The 19,326-nt window shown below is 27.9% G+C and overlaps 1 protein-coding gene and 1 non-coding gene across 2 annotated transcripts in view; one reads left to right on the top strand and one right to left on the bottom strand.

The window, feature by feature from the left end:
- Window positions 1-1,478: 1,478 nt before the first annotated feature.
- TRNAP-AGG (transfer RNA proline (anticodon AGG)) lies at window positions 1,479-1,550 on the bottom strand. Its single transcript has one exon. It is a non-coding gene; the product is annotated as a tRNA-Pro (tRNA).
- Window positions 1,551-1,657: 107 nt separating this feature from the next.
- Window positions 1,658-19,326, top strand: part of Megf8 (multiple EGF like domains 8) — a 195,422-nt gene continuing 177,753 nt past the window's right edge. The window contains exons 1-2 of the mRNA XM_075355891.1: window positions 1,658-1,839; window positions 11,584-11,853. Coding sequence (XP_075212006.1) covers window positions 11,658-11,853 — 196 coding nt within the window. The 5' untranslated portion in view covers window positions 1,658-1,839; window positions 11,584-11,657. The remainder of the gene's footprint in view (window positions 1,840-11,583; window positions 11,854-19,326) is intronic.

The raw sequence follows: 19,326 nt of genomic DNA, 5'->3' as shown, positions 1-19,326 counted from the left end.
AATTTACGATAATTTCTCTCCGTGACATGATATTCTAGTATGAAAGGCCCTATTAGTTGGTTGTAGATCATGCCACGCCAAACCGAAATCGTTGCTGGAAATTTGATTCGATTGCAGCGTGGGGTGAGTTTTCTTCCCCCACGTGAATTCTGTGTGTTGTTTATGCCAGGGTAAAAGTAGCTTTGTCCGAAAATTATATGGACGAAATTAAGTGGTAATTATTATTATTAACCTGTAGACAAAATTGCAGTCGTCTGGCATGGTCACCGAACTGGAGTAGTTGAACTTTCTGAACACGATAAGGACGCAGTCAGTGAGCATGTAATGTCCTCCATACTATACTTTGTGGAATCGGTCTGTAGAAATTCCTCGCGTATTCGTTGTAGGAGTAAGCTGTATCTACCACCTGAGGTAGGTTTTCTCTTTCATCACCTCGTACCAGTTAACGGTTGATGTTAAGATGAACGATGATCGCTGGGAAGTGTACCGTTCTCACGAAGATTGTTAAAAATTCTACAAAATACGTTACGGTTTGTAATACTTGTCCAGGACACCTAAGTCAATAAAAAAGCGTTTTCGGACATCTGTTTGTATGAACTTTTTCCCTGATTTCATGCTCTAGAATCAGTTCCCAATTTATTTCCCTTTCCTTCTGAATCACTCAGTATAATGTTTCGTAGTCATTATCTTGCTCATAAACATACGATATTACTACTAAAACATGTAATAATTGTTCGTTATACCGGTATTCGTACACATGTTTGTTATTGTGAACTGGTTTGTTTTCAAGTTATAATCTCGCTTTTTGCATTGTCTCCAATTTTTTAATATTCTTATTTGTACAAAAATAGATTACTACCCTTTCATTCAAATCTTAAGTAAAATATTTCTAATTTTTTAGTACACATTTAAAATATTCAAATACAATCAAGATTTGTGGAGACGGAGGTTGATTTTCTATACGAATGTCACTGGCAGAGCTGTTGCTGGAAACTGATATGCAAAAAGACAGTTAATTTGTAAATTGTACAATTGGCGGTATGTTAGAAGTCTGTATTTCAATATATTCATACAACTTTTCTCAGAATATGTAAAAAGAGACATAATTTCTTATGAAATAAGTTTCTTGAGTAGAATGAAGTTCCACAACCTGAAGAGGAAAATAATGCTAAAAAGAAAGTATCATTTTCAAACTTTTGTGAATTTGCGTCTACTAAACGGTAATTTTTTATTTTGAGGAGATAAATTTGCAGAAAAAAATTGAGATAATAAATAACAAGAATAAAATCACTGATTTAGGCACAATTGATTGCCACCCTGAACGCTTCAAGAACATGATGGGCTTAATATGCGCTGGTAAAAACATAATATAATCTATATCTGTAATATTTTCAGATTGATATGTTATGTTGCTGCTTAACAAATTACAAACACAATAAATTATAATTAACATAAGAAAAAGTTAAAAAAAAAACATAGGGCTCGTCCGGGATTTGAACCCGGGACCTCTCGCACCCTAAGCGAGAATCATACCCCTAGACCAACGAGCCATAAGAGATTTGGCGGAATATTTAGTATTATAGTATAGTCCCTGCTAGTTTTTGTTGCTTTTTGTGTGACGTCAAATAATATGGCAGTAAACAGTAGTTGACCATCAGTTCATGTATGTTATGTTTCTTTAGTCAGTTGAGTAACGCGAATTGTGCAGTTAGGCTGCAATTCTCAGTGTGTGTCAGTTATTTAGTGATTTGTGTGTGTTTAATTATTAATTAGTTTAATTTAGTTGTTTCATTTTTACCATTTAAATTCATTCATCTGTGACATCGTGTACAGATACAGGTAATTTTAATTTTAGTTATTCATAAACATATTTTGATGTAAATTTTATTATCTTGTACCATACGTGTAAATAATATTAATACTTCTTTAAGTTACTGATGTATAGTATTTTATTTGTATTCTTATTTCTGCACCAATGGTACAATTTGAGTTAGAGATTTTTAGGTTATTGTTAGCTGAGTGTTATTTACATGATGTATCCTTATGTGTACGAGAAAATAAAGATTTATGAAGGTTTTTCTTTGGAAATTAAAATTTTATTTAATATTTTAATTTTTTGTTTGTCTATTAATTCAACTGTTTATTTTTATATTATATTATTGATTTGGAATGTAACTTGAAAATTTCATATTATTAGTTATCATAAATAATATTTTTTTTAAGGAAGTAAATTATATAAAATGTCCTTGGAGGTATCGTATATTGTTGTTTTGAGGTATCTTGAGTATTATTAAACAGCATAAAAGATAATAACTTTTCCCATGCATAACTTTGTTCCAGTGTATAATGTATTTGCTTTACTGACTGAAGATTTTTCTTTCAAAACCATTTTCTGCCTGTCCTGTTTACCTGTTGTTCAATTATTTCTGTAAAATAATAGTAATTTGCTTGTGTAACTTCGATATTTATTACTTCATAGAATTAGGTAAGAGTAATTTTAAGTAAGTCGCTGTTTATTTTAATCCAAGAATTTTTCTTTGTGATGATTACTTTAGAAAAAATTCATCAGCTTTAATTGTTATAACTTACAATGTGTAAGTACTGTTGACTTAGCCTTTCTTTAAGTAAAAAGTTACAAAGTTAGGAATTTTGAATAATAAGATTCAGATTGGTGTGATAAGTATGTTTAACTGTGTTTTCATTGATAAAGTTTGAAAATTGTTTACCTGATTAAATTAGTTTTAACTTATGTATGAGATGATGATATTGTATCAGCTTTATTGCTTGAAACTGTGCTTTGTGAACTTAGAAGGAATGTAGTTTTTTTGTATAGTGCAGATGACATCGCTTTAGAACAATTATCTCATATCTGAGAATATCATCTTCTATAAGCATCATTAGCAATGGAAGATACACATTTAATTCATTGAACAGCATGACAGAAAGTTTCTATTATTATTATTATTACTATTTACCTGTTATCGCAGAAGGGTTCTTAATCTGGCCAATCTCCCTTGGTATGCCTGTAATAGATGTGACAGAATCTGGGCAAGTTTGAAAATTACTGTAGGTCTACACCTTAGTGTAGTATTCATGAAAGTATAAGAAAATATTATTTTCTTATACTTTCATGAAATTGTATAATATATACATAACTATTAGTTATGTTAGTTTTATTAGTAGTGTAACCATGTTAGTATACTGACATACTTCATTTAATCAGTAGATGTTAATTATCCCTGTTTTCAAATTTAAAATAACCTGTTATTAAAATATTGTATGGCTTATGATGATGTGAGACATAACCTGCATCCCATAGCTTTCAAATTCTCATGCAGTAGTTGGTCTCCAAGAACAGTGTTTAATGGTAGCGGGAATTAAAAAATCTAATGAAAGAATATATTTGGGTTTACATTTCACAGAATATTTAAACACATGTTGTCTCTATAGTTTATTACTGGTATTATTCTAAAATGTTCCTTGAATAACTTATATTTAGTTATTTTGGTAATGTTTTATTTTAATTTTTAAAAATAATTATCCTTGGGTATTTGCAGAAATACGGTGACATGAATGAAAAAACATGCTGGTAAAAAAAAATTTGCTAGTTTAATTATGATTAAAATATGGAAATTGGAGATGAGAGGATTAATTGAAGTTAAGAACTGTTATTTTATCTGTCATTGGCGTAGGATATAATGTTTAGACATATTAATCATTGTTTTTAAAGATGAACTAAGTTTTATGTTCAAATTAAATTTTCTGTTATATTTTTTTGTACCAAAAAGTATAATTATTAAGTATCAACTGCTGAAGTATGAAAGTACATAGTTTAAAGATAATAATAATTATTATTATGTAAAAATATTATATTCTATAAAACTACAATTTGTAACTCCAATTATTCTTGCACCTCCTTCAGTTTAAACAGTATTTAATCATAATCATAATTTTGCAAACTTTATACTTTTGATATAGATTTATAGTATATTTACAACATAAGTTGAGGTTAACATATTTTTTTTTGTTAATTACTTCTTCAGATAGCAATACCTGAAGAAGTTTACCTTTTACAACATTTTTTTCCTGGAATTAATACTATGTACCCTGGGGAGGCATGTTTAATAGGTTATTCAAAATTTCTATAAGTTAATCTTTTGGAGCATATTCCTCATGAATTACTTAATATTACCCAGAAAAATACCTATTACGTATGGTACATCTACCTTAGAAGTTCATTTAATCGGACACTATTTATAATGTTACTTATAATTTATCCCAAGAATGGTTTTTTAACTGTTAAAAAGAATTCTCTAATCCTGTTAAGCAAATATTTATTTCCTGTGTCATATTTTTATCATCTTAATCAGTACTTATTTGTACCTATCAGAAGATGGTGTAGATAATATCTGTTTTATTGTTTTTAAAGGAAATTTATAATCTTATTTTGCATAAATTTAAAAGATAAGTTAGAATTTTTTTTAAATCATTAAAAGTTAATATTTTTTTACAAAAATAATTTTAAAGAGATTTTTTGTTTTTGTGTTGATCATTGAATTTAGAAAATATTAAATTTTAAACCAAGAAGCATTAACAATTTTTTAAAAACTGTTTGTGAGTTGGTACTTTAGTTACTAAGGAAGTTTTTCCATGAACCTTTCTGGATATGTGGGATTTTCTTCAAATGCTGATAAGTAATAATTTACAGAAAATTTGTTCTGGTGTTTTGTATTGTATTACTATTCTAGGTGATTATTTTTGTCAAATATTTGTTGCCTTAAAAAAAAAATTAAAATATATACAGAAGGAGCATTAAGAATACTGTTTGAGGTGAAATGTTGATGACATGGTTCAAAATGATGTATGATATTTAAGTTGCAAACTACTCGTTTTTTTTTTCATCTTAAGTATCTCTGTAATATTTCGTGATAAGATTCAGCACCAAAATATAATTGAGGAACTATTAATGGAATGAAAAAAAATTTGACAACAAAGTTGTAATACTTTCCTGGTGTTTGCTATTTATTCTTAAATAGTGGAAAATAATTATATTTGAAAAATTTACCCAAGATTTCTTTTTTGGGGTGGGGATAATTTATGATGAAATTCTATTGTAAAATTATCATTATATGTTTAAATAAACCAAAAAACCTTTATAGAATTCAAAAAATTGGCATTTTTTATTTTTTCCGTTTCCCCACCTCCAGAATCATCTTCCAGGAAAATCTTTTAATTATGGAGAGACAACTGAAAACATAACTGTAAAAAACAATTTGCCAGTTTGTTTGCATTTAAATTGAAGTAGGTGAGGTTTGTCCTTTATTATGTTTATTACGTTAAATGGAAGAAACTAAGAAAAAATTTATAACCAATAAATAGTTACTTAAAGATTTTTTTGGGGATGGAGATATTATTACTAAAACTTCTTCAGGTTTATTAACTACTACTTCAGGCAGCAGCAATACCTGAAGAAATATTTAGCAACAAACAATTTTTTAACTTCAAGTAATAACTGCGATTGTTAAAGAAAAAATGTTGAATACAATTATACTTGTATATCAAAAATATATAAGTTTGCAAAATTATGGAGGCACAACTAAAAACATAATGGTAAAAAACATTTGCTAGTTTACTTTTAAATACTGTTTAAATTGAAGGAGGTGAGAGATTTGTTCTAGATTGTTAATACAGCTACTATGATATGTTTTTTCATTTATGCTACTTTTTCAATTTCTTATAATTTATTAAAAATTATGGGTTTTTTTGGTAGTTTTAAAATAACTTTTGGTGATTCTTAAACAGCTCTCATACGTTCTGTATTCATTCTCAGAGATTTTGTAGTTATTTGAAAAATTTTATAATCTTTTTTGAAAGTTACCTCAGGACATAAAATGCCAAAATTTTCCTTAAAAATTTTATAAAAAGTATTTAATTTATCCTCAGAACTGATTGTACTGAAAAAAGATTCATGATTTTGAAGAGAGAGATATCATTAAACAGTTTATGAAATTTTCATTAATAATTCTATCATCCCGTAATATAACTAAGAAATATTACAGTCATCCTGAAATTCAGCCATCATTTAATTGTTAGTTAATAACACTTTACAGACATCTGTAGTAGTAACTTATGAATTGTATCATCTATTATTTGATTAATACTACAATCTAAACCGATGTAACTTTTATGACACACAGCCTTCTAGATGTAGATATATTCTAGAAAGCTGCATGTGGGGTATTACTTATTAAAAGTATATTTCTGTTAAGTCATTGACAAATATAATCATTGATGTGTACTGTATTGGCTAAATCTGACATTGTAAACATTCAAATAAGTAATCGCTGATAAGTCTATTATAGATGGAAGCATATACTTCAATAATTGATCATTACGGTGAGAATATTTATGGTAATTCTAACTATTTTAAAAATATCCTCAATTGAAAATTTAGACACAATTAGACTATTTTTTGCCTTTAATAATTAATTGCTATAAATTGATTTTATTAATAAAATTTGTTATTTTGTTAATTGGTAATTGATTACAATTTTATAATGTATTTGCAGTACAAATAACTTATTGCATAAATTTTTTTATAATTTTTCAAATAATTTTGAATTTTAAAGAACAATTGAAATTTGACATTTTACAGAATTTTGTAGTTTTATAATTCTTTTAGCAGACTGTGCATTACTCTTTTTAAAATAAATTGTAATTTGTTTAATGCATAAAGGAAAAGCAAAAGAAAGGCCTTAGATAAAAGATGTTAAATTTTTTATTAAACTAATATTTTTATTATTTTTTTCTCCGTCTGTTTCAGGAAATATAATTTTAAATTTTATAGTAGATTCATTACCTATAGCCCTTTTCTAAAAATAAAAAAAATCATTATCCTTTTCCTTATTTTCATGTAGACTATTAATGATAATCGTGGTAACTTCTTGTATCAAAAGGGTAACATGTCTGTTTTTAATCCAGAATGTCCTGGATTTGAATCTTGGTCAGGCTTGGTAGTTTTCATATGCTACGTATTTAATTTCATCGTGAAACAGACTGTTGTTGTTGCTTGGGAAAATAAATAAAAATTGAGCAGTTTGATAGTTTTAATGTGAAAAACCATAATCTGCTCATAAAGCCCAGAAATTACCTTTAAATAAATTTGAAAAAGTATTATTGTCTTAAGCAGCTGAGCTACATTTAATTTTTTCAGAAGGGTATAGAAAAACATAATAACTGTACTAACTCTAACCAAGTTAACAGTTCATTGTCATAAGATTAGATTTATCTAGAAAATTAACATAATATGAGATTAAATTTATTTTTAAACAATTTCCAGTAACTTATTTAGGGAAGTTTCAAAAGAACCAGAAGGAGATGCAATATGAAACAAAAATATAAATTACCATTAAGAGCAAACTTAAGCTAAGGTATGGAATCAGATGTATCCTGATGGCCATCATCATAAGTTATTCATTTCATAAGAAAGTTTTGTTAGTAATAACTGATAGAAAAATTTCATCCAATTTTCCCAGTTAGTTAAAGTTTTGAAGATGCAGTTTCACTAGCATTTTTAAAAACCATGTTATTAAACTAATAATTACAGTATATTAAACAGAATCATGAACTATATTTCTGATTTGTTATAAAGTTAGAATTTGTAATAGAGTAATTCAGAGATTTTTTTTTGTTGTATTATCGTTTGAGTAAGATGTAAATTATTATAGAGTTTTTATTCTTTAACAAAATGTGATAATAGTATTATTTTTTCAGAAATATCCAGTATTCTTTTGAGATATAAAATATAAACATTTGTTCAGAAATTTTTTTTGTCAATTGTTTACATTTTCCTTTGTGCAGTTTTTATTTGTTAACCTTGGTTAATTTTAATTACCTTCATCTTATAATGCTATGTTTTTGTATGTTAACTACTATTCAAAAACTATAAAACAAAAGCTTTAAACAATAGTGCAAAGTATACATATTATTATTAGCCAGTAATTTTTATTACATAAATTTAATATTTGATGTATTTCGTTATTTCTTCATCAATACTTTGAAATTTTAGTAATATATACACACACACACACACACACACAGATTATTTTATTACTAATAATTAATTAGGTAGTTATTAAAAAAAAAAATTAAAATTACCAACTGTTGAAAAAGTAAGAAACACAACAAAATAACTTTTGGCATAGACAAGAATAGGTTTTATTCAGAAAAGAATTTTGCTAATAATAGATAAAGATCTAATAATTGAAAAGAATTACTTAATTTTTGTAGTGGAAATAGAACTTATTGCAACAACACATAAGACAAAAAAACTTTTGTGTAAGTAAAGGATAGGAATTTCTGAAGTGAAATATTGCAATACGATGTTGATGTTCTAAATGATTGATAAGATATGGAATGATGAAATTTTGAGAGAGAAATTGACGGTATGGAAGTTGGTGGGCCATTTATCTGCACTCAGTTAATTTGGTATTAGAAATTTAAAAGGTAAAATTATAGGGAAGATAGACTTTTTAAAATAAGAAGCAAATAATTCAAGCCGTATGAAATATAATAAATATTTTGATAAAAAATATTATCATAATAAAGAAAATAATAGAGGATAGCATGTAATTTTTAACTAGTAATTTGATTATTTTGATTTATTACAAATTTTCAGTTGATGATTGATGACAAAAAAATTTTATTGTTAGATAAGTTTGATATGTTATTGATAATACTGCTTATTAATAAAAAAAAATTATATAAAAAAATATAGATACCGATATATCAGATAATTATGATTTAATGAAATAACAAATTAGTTTGTAGTTTAGTAAGACTTAGTTTAAATCATCTGAACATCTTTAGTATCAAATCGTTACATAAATCATGAGCAAAAAGGACAATTTTTATTAGTCTATCATTACTAAATTTACTTTACTACTTATTTTATTTTCATTACTAGTTAGAAACACTTTTTAAGTATGAAATAATATTATTTTTATACCATCTAAATAGTGCAGTAAACTTAGTATAAAATGGTGGGATAATAAGATATTAATTTGGTGAAAAGGAAAAACTTTGAGAAAATCTTTCTCATATTATTTAAGAAACTGTAGTCCCGAATACTGGGTAGAGATAGTTTTTTTGTTAATGGCCTAAGGGTAAAAAAGTTTATTTTCCCCCAAAACTATAAATCCTAAGAAATTGGCTATTTTTTTCTGACAGCTAGATCAAATTAACAATTAAACATTTTTTTTTTGTAGTGACTTTCTACTACCAAAATTGACAGAGTTATATATAGCCGTTTGAAATGCTACCCCGTTTTTCAACCCTTTGAGAAAAAGTTACTTTTTCGTGCTTATTTTTCTCAGGTAACTTTTTAATAAAGCCTTGGATTGAAAAATATTTCAAATAAAAGTTATAGGGTTTACAATTCTCCATAATTTGATTTTTTATTTGACTTGGTACAACTGACAAATGAGGGAAATACAAAAAGATGTCGCAGTCCCCAAATAATGATTTTACAGGTGTGTCATTTTTTATAAGTTTTATTAAACAAATTTTTGGATTTTTAATAACAAACAGAAAGGTGTATGTAACTTAAAATTTCATGCAGCTGCAACGTCAATTTTTATTGAAAAACTCAATTTTTATTGAAGAATTACCTTTTTTCAATATTTTTATTAATTTTGTTTATGTTAGTAACATTGATACAGTAAGTACCAGTTTTTTTTAAAGTTAAATCCTCGTTCTTGAAAACTGTATTATATACATCAAATTAAAGTTTGACAAAAAACGTTGTGCTACTTTATGTACGGACAAGCAATGAAAATGAAGAATATTTAACCATTTGGGAGAAAAATCAGTGTTTTTCAGTTTTTTAAAAGTAAGACAAATGTATTGTTTGTAGAGGAGATTTGTAGAATAGAAAGTTAAAATTTATAAAATTCTTTTTAATTTGCATTTTGAATGACATCTCTATGAAGAAATAAAAACAAAATTTAAAGCATGTTGAATTTGAGGAAACTAACATATTTTTCATAAAAAAGGGGAGTTCTTCCAATTGTTAACTTTTGAAAGAGATATTCAAACTTAATAAGACCTATTATTATATTCGATTGATCAGAAAATTTCCCATCAGAATAACCCTTCAATTTTTTTTAATAATTTTTATGGGCAAGATTAAATGATCAGTTGGTTCTAATTCCAAAAAAATAAGCCTTACATATTAGAACTTACAGGAGGCTGAAAGGCCAAACAAATTTTTAAACTGCCGTATCCAAGTCAATTTTAAAGATAGAAAGTCGAGAGAGGACGCAAATTGTAAGCAATTATCCAGTGCTTGTCAATCCATATATAATGTCCTACAACTTTTATTTTAGATATTCATTAAATCTAGCAATTTTTGAAGATACAGGAGCATTAAACATAACTGTTTACAAAGGGGTGAAGTGCCATTTAACCTTCAAAATTCCATAAGTTAGTTAATTTTGGTTGTATAGAGTAAAAAAAAGCAGTGTCAAGAATTAAAATTCCTCCAACTTTTATTTCAAAGGTTTAAAAAGGGATAAGTTTAAATGGCTATAACTTGATCAGTTTTGGTCGAAACTTGCTCAAAAAAAGTTTAGCCAAGAACTAGATTTAATTGTCAGAGAAATAGTGATTTGTAGTCTTTGAATATTCACAAAAATTCAGATATTTTACCTTAATCCTTAATTAAAAAATCCACCCCTATTACACTGAAGTTTTGAATTTCTGTCGTTTGTTTTAAATTACGTGCCAAAAACAAACATTTTTCTAAAGTTTGCAATTTTTATTTGTTGTAAAAGGCGGCTTTGCTTCAGTTAGCCATAATCCATGTTGAGTTAAAATAATATTAGCGCTCCCTATGAGGTCTTTAATATTATTTTAATTTTCAATGTTGGTTTTTTTGTTATTTATTTGAAGACTTGCAACATCACTTATTTATTTTACATTATTATTTTACACACGCGCGCAACCCCGCACAGAGAGAGGGAGAGAGAGAGAGCTTTATTTTTATATTCATAAGAGCTCAAGAATTGACAGATGAAACTTTGATACATTATAAAAGCTGAAGATCTTGATTAGTTTTGAGATTATGATGTTATAGTGCTCTTCCCCTCGAAGAAAATAAAATATTAATTTTTAACAGTTAAGCAATTTTGAATTAAAAAAAACTTAATTGGAAGTTAAATTAGTTAGTTATAAAACATTTTTACTTATGTAACAGTTATAGGTTATGTAATTATAAAAATTCTCATTTTTCTGTGAATGATTGCTACGTTAGCATTTTTTTCTTAAACATAAATAATGATCATATGCTGCGGAGCCCTAGCAAGGGAAATTTTTACTTGTTATAACCAGATTAAATAATCTTTTAAAATGTTTTTCTACAGCCAGATAAAAACTGTTACTGGCAGAAGGTGGAATATTTTATATAAGGTGACCATTTTCAGTGTTTTTTCCTATTTATTTTGATTACTGTAATTTGTTTTATGGTTTAAAAGTATTATAGTTATCTTTGTCCATTATAATTTAATTTGTGCTTTTATGTTTTAGTATTATGAAAGTGTTTGTGAAGAATTGGTAAACAAAGGTTGGAGTTCCGAGATGGTGATGATGGACGTGACGGAATGAGGTTGACTGTAATAGAAAAACACTCATGGCTGGTGTGGTGGATGTGCCTCATTATTGGAACTTGGGCTGGCCCTTCGACTGGTCCTTGTAATCGCTCAAGAAAAGTTTTCACAGAACCATGGGGTATCATCACCGATGGCCCACAAGATTCTAATTACACACAGAATTCACATTGTGAATGGCTTATTAAAGGTTAGTCTTTAATAAAGTAGTTATTAAAGATTAGTCTTTTATATAGATTAATAAAAGATTATCTTTTATATTTTATGTATAAAATAAGTATCTTTATTTTTATTGATTCCAGATCTTTAATGTATATCATTCTGTTTGAATAGGTTGACTGTTGTAGGCATTTTGATAGTACTAAATCTGTAGCAGGTTTTTTTTTTTACTTAAATTATCGGTTCAGTATTTCATATCTCTAATGTAAATATTCTTGTTTCTCTAATGTGCAGTTCTTACCGTGTGTTATTGTTTGAATGCATGAATGTTAATACAAATGTTAAGAGGTTATTCCTCTAGAGAATACTTTCAGTGGTTTGTGGAGATGAGGTCGTCAACTTTAAATGTATCAAACTTTTGAACATTACATTTTATATATATCGTCTATTTTTGAGCAAGCAGTTTGGACATCCAACAGTGAAAAATGTTATTTGATGATTTATGTATTACATTCTTTCCCTCCAGTATTAATTATTGTTACATTGCACTGAACTATACCTACATTTTCTCATAAAAATGTATTAGGGATATGTAAAATGTTTGCTTATTTACAAATAAGTAAATGTAAAAAATGTGTTTTTCCCTCTGCATGATTTTATCATACTTTATGTTGAATCTCTGTTGCATGATTACTTAACTGAAATTCAAACTTAAAACTAGCCCAAAAACAAGGAAATCAAGAAAAAGCTAAGCTGAAGCAAAGTTGATCAAAAGGTTTTGGGTAAAAAAACATTTTTTTGTCATCATTGAAGAATTTGATAAAATTAAGGGAAAGAAGTTTGCCAGGTTATTGAAAAGGTTGTTGCTCACAACCGTGTCCTTTATGATGAAAAAAAGGAAAGAGAAAAACATCTTTTCTTGGATTGTTTCCAAAGAACTGCAGAATCAGAATCTTTGTCCTTTTAAAACAATCAACATCTAAATTAACCATCCCCTCAAAAAATTTATAAATTGTATTTTATTAAAATATTTTGAATTTTATAAATCAAGATATTTGAAAACTGTTGTCAGATTTTTTTATTTACTTAAGAGACTGTTGAGGGTATTGTTTTTGTGTAAAATTTAAATTGTTAGTGTAAATCTTATTTGTTAGTGTACATGATATTAATAAGTTGATTTTGAAAGCTTTTTATTAAGTAAATTTAAAGTGTTAAAAATAGAATTTCAGTTTTTCAAAAAAATAAATTGCCTTTATTTAAAAATTATATTTTTGTTTTGTTGAAAATATTTGTAAAAATACCAATTATATCTGTAGAACACAATGCAATAAAAGTGGTATAAATACTAACATTAAAAATAATAATTTACACTATAGCTCTGTGCCTTCAATAATTGAAAATAAAATAATTTATTTTTATTATTTGCCCATTTGGAATGGATTGTACTTGTAGTGTGGGAGTTTATCAGCCTACTTTTTTGAACATTCAACATTCTGATGAGAGTCTAGAAATGAATTGCTGGTCTTTGTGGTAAAGTGGTTGCATCTTTAATTTAAAAAATTTTCATTCCATTTTCTGATGCACAATCTTTAAGCTTATGTGGTGAATTAATCATATAAGAAAAAAAAAATTAAAGTCAGGAAGTGTCTTTGAGACAAAGTGAGCTTTGTATGTTGTGCTATTTCTCAGAGAGTTTAAAGAGTTAAGAGATATTTTAATGAGTTATTAATAACATTTCTATTTACTAGTTTGTGGACTTTGAAGGGAAAATTTTAGGAATATAAGCAAAAATTCTCTACTTTTACAATCTGTTAAAAAAAATTGTTTAAAGAAATTTTGTTTTTCCCAGTTTGAAATTTTTACTGCAAATCTGCTAATTTAATAAGTAGTGTAAATTGCATTTAATGAGTAAACAGGTCCTCTTACTAAATGCTGGCTTTTGTCACATTGTTTTCTATAATTGTAGGAAGATGATATAAAATGACTGAAATAACAGAAATTCTAACAAAGATGTTTCTATTAACATTTTCTACTATAAGATGATTTAGAAAACAAATTTTGATTAGCGATCTTCCACTTCCTTAGCTATGTTGCCAGAGTGGTTGTAAGATATATGAACATCCTCTGAAATGGAGTTACGACAAAATTTATTTATGAAAATTGTAAATGTTTTAAATATATATATATTATTAATTTATTTTGATTAAGTTTTTGTAGTCCATTTTTCTTTCTTTTTCCTCTGAACGATATTTAATATATGAGGCATATTCATATTGTAAGGGCTGTTTGGTCATTAAAAAAAAATTAAGTCGTGAGAAAAGGTTTTTACTTACAGTTTTAGTTTACTACACATCTACTTCACTTTTTTATGTAATTGCCATTGAGTTCTAAGCACTTTTCGTAATGCTGCACTATTTCTTTAATCCCTCTGCATAGAAGGTCGCTGCCTGGGAATTGAACCAGTTGACAATGGCAGTCTTCAGTTCCTCCATTGTTTTCAAACCGTTGTCCACCAAGCCATTCTTCAAATGCAAGAAGAGGAAGTAGTCGCTAGGTGCAAGGTCACGATTATATGGAGGGTGGTCAAAAAGTTCCCAATGAAAGTCTTGAATCTTCTTGGTTAAGGCAGTGATGTGAGGACGCACATTGTCGTGAAGAAGGATTACATCGGACAACAGTTTCCCGTGTTGTTGATTTTGGATCACACCGATCGTCCAAGTTTCACTTCGATATAAAGCTATGCTCCAAACATATACATTCAAAAATGTTTTCCTGATGTTTAAATTAATTTTTGATCTAAATAAATTATATTTCTGACATAGCTTGTTTCGCTTTTGCTATTCAGCATTTTATATCACTCCTGCTTCATCCATCATTAGTAATTCTACTAACCAAATAACAGAATTCTTCTACCTCAATAACGTTTTCTCTTCCTATTTTTATATTCAGTGGTCCATCTACATTATTTCTATAACATCTCATTACTTTCGTTTTGTTCTTGTTCATTTTCATGCACTAGTTCCTGCGTAGAACTGCATCCACGCCATTCATTGTTTCTTCCAAATCTTTTTTACTCTCAGCTAAAATTACTGTATCATCAGCAAATTGTAGCATCTTTATCTTTTGCCGGCCTTCATTGTGTGAGTGGTAGGGTCTTGGTCTTTCAACCAGAGATCCCGGGTTTGAATCCCGGTCAAGCGTGGCATTTTCACACGCGTCATGCATCTCATCCTCTGAAGCAATACCTAGTGGTGGTCCTGGAGGTTAAACAAAAAAAACAAAATCTTTTACCCTGAATCTAAAATGTTCTTTAACATCATTAAATGCTTGTTCTGTGTAAAGATTAAAAAGTAATGAGGATAGGGAACAACCTTGACAGACTCCCTTTTTTATGCCTTTTCTAAGTCTATAAATGCTATGTATATGTTGGTTTGCTTTTCTTTAATCTTCCTTCTAGTATTAATCTGAACACTGAAATTGCATCTCTTGTCCCTATACTTTTTCTGAAAAGTATAGGGCCAAAAGTGGTCTTCTAACACCACTTTGTCCACTCCTCTATATTCTTCTGTACAGAATTTTAGTTAAGATTTTTGATGCATGACTAGTTAAGCTAATTGTTCTGTATTCTTCACATTTATCTGCTCGTGCTTTCGTTGGTATCATTACAACAACACTCTTTTTGAAGTCTGATAGAATTTCCCCTTTTTCATAAATGTTGCACACCAGTTTGTATAATCTGTTTATCGCTTCCTTACCTGCACTGTGCAGTAATTCTGCCGGTATCCCTTCTATCCCAGGAACCCTTCTCCCATTCAAATTTGTTAATGCTCTATTAAATTCAGATCTAAGTATTGTATCTCCCTTTTCATCCTTTTCAACTTCTTCTTCCTCTATAACACCAGTTTCTAATTCATTTCCTCCGAATAACTCTTCAATATATTCCACCCACCTATCAACCCTTTCTTTTGTATTATAAATTGGTTTACCATCTTTATTTAACACATTATTAGATTTTAATTTATCTACCACAAAATTGTATTTAACTTTCCTGTATGCTCCGACCATTTTATCAATGTTCATTTCATCTTTCACTTCTGACCATTTTTCTTTAATCCACTCTCCTTTCACTAATTTACACTTCCTGTTTATAGTATTTCTTAATTGTCGATAGTTTCTTTTACCTTCTTCATCACTAGCTTTCTTACACTTTCTACGTTCATCCATCAGCTGCAATATAACCTCTGATATCCAAGGTTTTCTACCAGTTCTCATTGTTCCACCTAATCTTGCTTCTGTTGATTTAAGAAATTCCTTTTTAACATTCTCCCATTCTTCTATATTTTCTACCTTATCGTTTTTACTCATACATCCTGTGATGTGCCTTTTCTTTTGATACTTTTGATACCTTTTCTTCAGGTTTTTAAACCGCAATCTGCATTTCATTATCACTAAATAGTGGTCACTATCATTTTCTGCTCCAGGATATGCTTTGCAGTCAAGGAGTTGGGTTTCTAGAGTTAGATTTCTCTTTCCCTCCCCAAAAAAAAAACAGAAAAAAAAACCAGCCATAGTTTTCCATTGCTTTCAGCTGCACAGTAATCAGAAGATTCAGTGATATTGATATTGCCATTTAAGTCCTCCTGATCTACGCTCTTAACAACTACTGAAAGAGCTGCTGCCCTCTTTTAGGAATCATTCCTTAGTCTGGCTTTCAACAGATACCTCTTCGATATGGTTGCACCTTCGGTCCATCTACTCTGTATCACTGAGCACTCAAGCCCCCTCACCCCATCGGCAAAGGCTCATGATTCATAGAGGGATATATATATCATTAATTTATTTAAATTAAATTTTTTTTTATAGTCCATATTACTCTGTTCATAAATTCTAGCTAATTATAGAACATAAATTTATTCAGCCACTCCACAAAGTACAGAATTAAAGAACCATCTTACCTTACATTTTTTTTCTTAAAAAAACTTTCAGGCATAAACCCATCCTCAGTAATTTAAAAAAAAAAAATTTTCTATTTTACATTTATACATTAAAATTTGTTACAATTTGTAGAACAAATATTTGTTCAGTCACTAAATTTTTTTTTTTAAATTTAAAACATAATTTGAAATTTCCTTTAACATTTTGTCAGTATGTTAATACAATACTGTACTCTCTCTCTCTCTCTCTCTCTCTCTATATATATATATATATATATATATATATATATATATAAAACTGTCATTTTTTTGTTCTGGTATTTTTTTTTTTTTTATAATAAAAAATGAGTTTTATATTTAATAAAATGAGAAGCAGGTGAAGAATGCCAAGTCTGACTGGGATTCAAACCCAGAGTCTTCTACATAAGACAGTGATGCTTCCTTTCTGCTATTGAGGTTAGTTTTGTCTTTTCTATTTTATTTCTGTATGTTTATAGTAATAAACATATATTTAACAGTAATAAAATGCTGGGATGAAAAAAGACAAACTTTATGGCTTTATCATTAGGAATTCCAGAATTTGATGTTCTGATCTGTAATCGTTTACTAATAAAGAAATTTGGAATAGAAGGAAGGGACTTTCCAGTATTTTTGATTATTATTGGAAATTCCATATGACCTATAAATTGACTAATTTTGCTAAGTGCAAAGCTTTCAAAACTTTGACTTCCTTTTTGTAAATTTAGGATTCAACATTTTAATTCTTTATATTTTGAAACTTGTTAATTGTGAATTTGATAAATTTTATGTAAACAGAAAAAATTTTCTCCTTCTCCATCCACCATGCAATTCAGAATTGTGGGATTGTAAGCTTTTGAGTATATTCCTTTTTATTTTTAAATACATTCCCTGTATTGATGTATCTCATTGAGAGATCTTTGTCTATAATGAAAAGAATTGAAACTTATTACCTGAAATAAAATGGTAAACTAAAAATATTTTTATTTACTTATTATTATTCTTTTTTACCGTCGAAGTATGTTGGGAAGTGGTATAGTGTCATAGATGTAATGATGCAGAAAAAGACATTTGCTGTTTCAATCAATCATTTTTATTATCAATTTTTATTTGTTACAATTAAAATTGTAGTCACTGAATTAAATTAACATTTAATTATTCATTGTTATCTAAATCATAAAACTGTATTAATACATTAGGTGTGCACGTTAAATTGTTTAAGTAATATACTCTATAAAAATGATTAATGTAATGCTGTGATAAAAATATTATAATAGCAATAAATAAGAATTTGTTTAAAAATACTTAATAGATTCTATTATTTATTATTGTTACTAGTATAATTATTATTATTACTAATTGCAATTTGTAGAAACTGCCTTAAAATATATTCTGGTCATGTGGCTTCTTCTTTATTAATTAGTTTAAACAGCTATTAGACCACAAAAAGATAATTGTTTTCTATTTTATATACATATTTGTTACGTGTGCTAAATTAAAAATATACTACGTATTTACAGTAGGGTCAATCCATTTGAAGTGTCCCAAAGAAATGTAAGCTGGAAGCTTGACCAATTCCAAAAAAAATTTAACTTACCCACTTATTTCCTATATGTTTCAGGACATTAAAGTTATTTTTTTAAATTTTTTATTTAAGCAGTTTACCTGTGACAGCCATTTTTATTATGGTCTGCACACCTATTTTTGTGATTGTAAGGGTTTATGTAAAAAATCAAACTAAAAAAACTATTGGTTGTAGAAGGATGAAACAAAATGCAATTTGGTCATATACTCTGAAGGTAAAAGATTGATCCAATGGTTTATTTACCTCTCTCTCTCTCTCTCTCTCTCTCTCTCTCTCTCTCTCTCTCTCTCTCTCTCTCTCTCTCTCTCCTTTCTACAAGAAAATTACCAATAAAGTTGAACATGAAAAACAGTGAAATTTCACTTTGGTAATTTTTTTCAAGAACCGAGGTGACATACACAGTTTGAATTATTATTTTTATATGTAGGTATATGTTAATAGATTTATCATAAAATAATATTAATGGTGATATACTTCCCCTAAATTATTATGAATTTTTGAAAATTATTTTTTTTTTAAATTCAAATTTTGGCTTCAAATAAATCTGATGGGGCTGGTGATACAAATTTTAAATTTGCACAACTTGCAGTGTTTATGGTATATAAAAAAGTTTCTTGTGTATTGTACTAATAAAAAAGTTGTAACGTCTCAAAAATGATGAAAAACCTGCTAAAAGCAATATCATTTTCACTCACCAAATTAGTGCTCCAAGGGGGTTTCTTATCTTCTTTGCACTTAACATTTTTTTTTGTATTTAGCTCCTGTGTTGTTGAAGTTGATGTTTTCAGTATTTATAAAATATTTTTTTTTTAATTATTAATGGTAGGTCGTAATTTAATAATAACTTAACCATTACCAGTAATCTAATACAATTTTGATTCAAAAATGCTTGTAAAACTTACCCAAATAGAGATTTCAATTACTAGCTTACATCTTTTTTCAAGAATTCATTTTTATTTTTATATTG

This window comes from Lycorma delicatula, chromosome 2 (assembly GCF_047948215.1).
Source record: "Lycorma delicatula isolate Av1 chromosome 2, ASM4794821v1, whole genome shotgun sequence".
NCBI classification, from domain to species: Eukaryota; Metazoa; Arthropoda; class Insecta; order Hemiptera; family Fulgoridae; genus Lycorma; species Lycorma delicatula.
The sequence above is the reverse complement of the archived record's forward strand: the minus strand, read 5'-3'. Positions and strand labels throughout refer to the sequence as shown.